This window comes from Saprolegnia parasitica (genome assembly GCF_000151545.1).
Source record: "Saprolegnia parasitica CBS 223.65 unplaced genomic scaffold supercont2.1171, whole genome shotgun sequence".
NCBI lineage: Eukaryota > Oomycota > Saprolegniomycetes > Saprolegniales > Saprolegniaceae > Saprolegnia > Saprolegnia parasitica.
This window is the reverse complement of record NW_012157565.1, coordinates 1-1,782: the sequence shown is the minus strand read 5'-3', so window position 1 is coordinate 1,782 and position 1,782 is coordinate 1. Positions and strand designations below refer to the sequence as shown.

The following is a 1,782-nucleotide window of genomic DNA, read 5'->3' as shown; positions in this document are numbered from 1 at the left end:
GAGATTTGGGGACTTGCGCACAAGAGAAACCAGATCTGATTTCGTTCCTTGCCTGCATGTGTACTGAAGCCCTTGTCGCGTCCAACCTAGCTAAGCCGTCGGTCGTTGTAGATGTCTTCACTCGAGTCGCCCCGTGGCGCCAAGAGCCCACAACATCCCAGAGCAGATGCCACGTCACTCTGCTGAGCCTCGGAGCCACGCAACTCGAATAATGGTCATAAGTCTTCGCGTCGAGCCTGGACGCCTACTGCCGCGTCGTAATAGCTCATCCCTCGGAAAGCACCGACTCGCCCGTGTCTCGCACATATAGCATATCTCTAATCCCAACCTGTCAGTGGTTGCTTCTACTTGCGCTCACACAACGTAGGACTGTTTTAAAACTAAATCGGACATCTTTGGTTTCACCCTATTCGTATCGTCCATGGCGACGCCGTTGCTCCGCGTCGGCCCCGAGGTCGCGTCATACCTCTTTGGCCGCTGCGAGCGCCACGTCATCCGCTGCATCGCGGTGCTGCTGCTACTGAGTTCCATGTTTTTTCTGCTGTGCTTTGCAGCTGTCTACTTGCTCGCCCCCGCCGACCAAGCCCGCGTGATCGGAGTCTGGGCGCCTCTCTTGAACGCCGGCGTCTCGATTTTCCTCGCCAGCCTGTACCTCTACGGCATCCTTAGCGCGTGCTGCGGACGCTGCGGCGCGTCCGTCTCGCCCGAGACATTTCATGGCGACGCGGCTTCGATTCCAGGCAGTGGCTGCGTCGCCCGCATGCGGCGCTTCTATATCAAGCACTTTGGCCGCTTTGGGACCTTTGGCCTTCTAGGGCCGCATTGCGAGGCCAAGCTCATGCTGAAGCAGATCGTGCAGATTCCCGCGCAGCTCTATCAAGCCTACCGCATGAGCTGTCTGCTCACGGACGCGACCGCGTCGCTGGCGTACGCACTCGTGCTCGTGGGCAACTGCATTGCGGTGCCCTTGCTGCTCGCGAGTTCCAATCCCTTTCGGCGCCGATGGGGCGCTGCGTTTCTCGCTGGAATTCTCAATTTTCTGCTCTCGTCCGGAATTCCATTAATTTTGAACTTTCGCGCGATCGCCACCTACTATTTCGCACAAGACGCGGGCATCCTCGACGACCACGCGTGGCTCAACGCGACGATCTTGCTCGGCCGCTTCATCGTCGTTAGCAGCCCATTGGACTTTGTCACGAAAGTCGTGCCGTTCCTCACCTGCTACCTCTCCCTGCGGAGCATGACCAACGCGGTCGACGTTCGTCTCACGTACTATAAACTTAACGGCACACGACTCTTTGCAACGTAAATGCGTAGGTCTACCGGTCGACAAAAGCTCTCGCTTGACAAGGTGGTCCCGCAACAACGGCGCTGGCGACACGCCTACGCAGTTGCCTCGGTCACCACTGGCGTTGTCCTGCTCGCGATCGTAGCGGGGGCCACCCAAGCCCGCGACTGCCCACCGGGCTGCCTCCTGCAGACGTATCCGTGGCTCGCTCAGCGATGCACGTGTGTGATGCTGCGCGTCAACTGCATGACGACGCCGCTATCGACCGACCTCGAGACGTACCTCGAGCCGATGCTACCCGACCTCTTTGACTTGGAGGTGGAGCAGTGCGACCTGCCACACGCGGTCTCGGCGCCGACCATGGCGCGCATGATCAACCTCTACAGCATCACGCTGCAGCGGACCAACACGGTGCGCTGGGACATCTCGCCCGACGCGCTGCCGGCCAGTTTGTTTGCCATCTTCCTCTGCCATCTCTACTTGCCGTCGGTGCC

At 59.5% G+C, this 1,782-nt stretch overlaps 2 protein-coding genes across 2 annotated transcripts; both read left to right on the top strand.

Annotated features, from left to right (window-relative positions):
• Positions 1-367: 367 nt before the first annotated feature.
• SPRG_18402 (hypothetical protein) lies at positions 368-1,309 on the top strand (the record flags this gene model as incomplete). Its single annotated transcript, XM_012357837.1, has 1 exon — positions 368-1,309. Exon 1 carries the CDS (start codon positions 422-424, stop codon positions 1,307-1,309), a length of 888 nt encoding a protein of 295 aa, XP_012213227.1. The 5' UTR covers positions 368-421.
• Positions 1,310-1,516: 207 nt separating this feature from the next.
• Positions 1,517-1,777, top strand: SPRG_18399 (hypothetical protein; the record flags this gene model as incomplete). Its single annotated transcript, XM_012357836.1, has 1 exon — positions 1,517-1,777. A coding segment is annotated over one exon (261 nt), but the record flags the coding sequence as incomplete, so codon positions are not given.
• Positions 1,778-1,782: the final 5 nt, after the last annotated feature.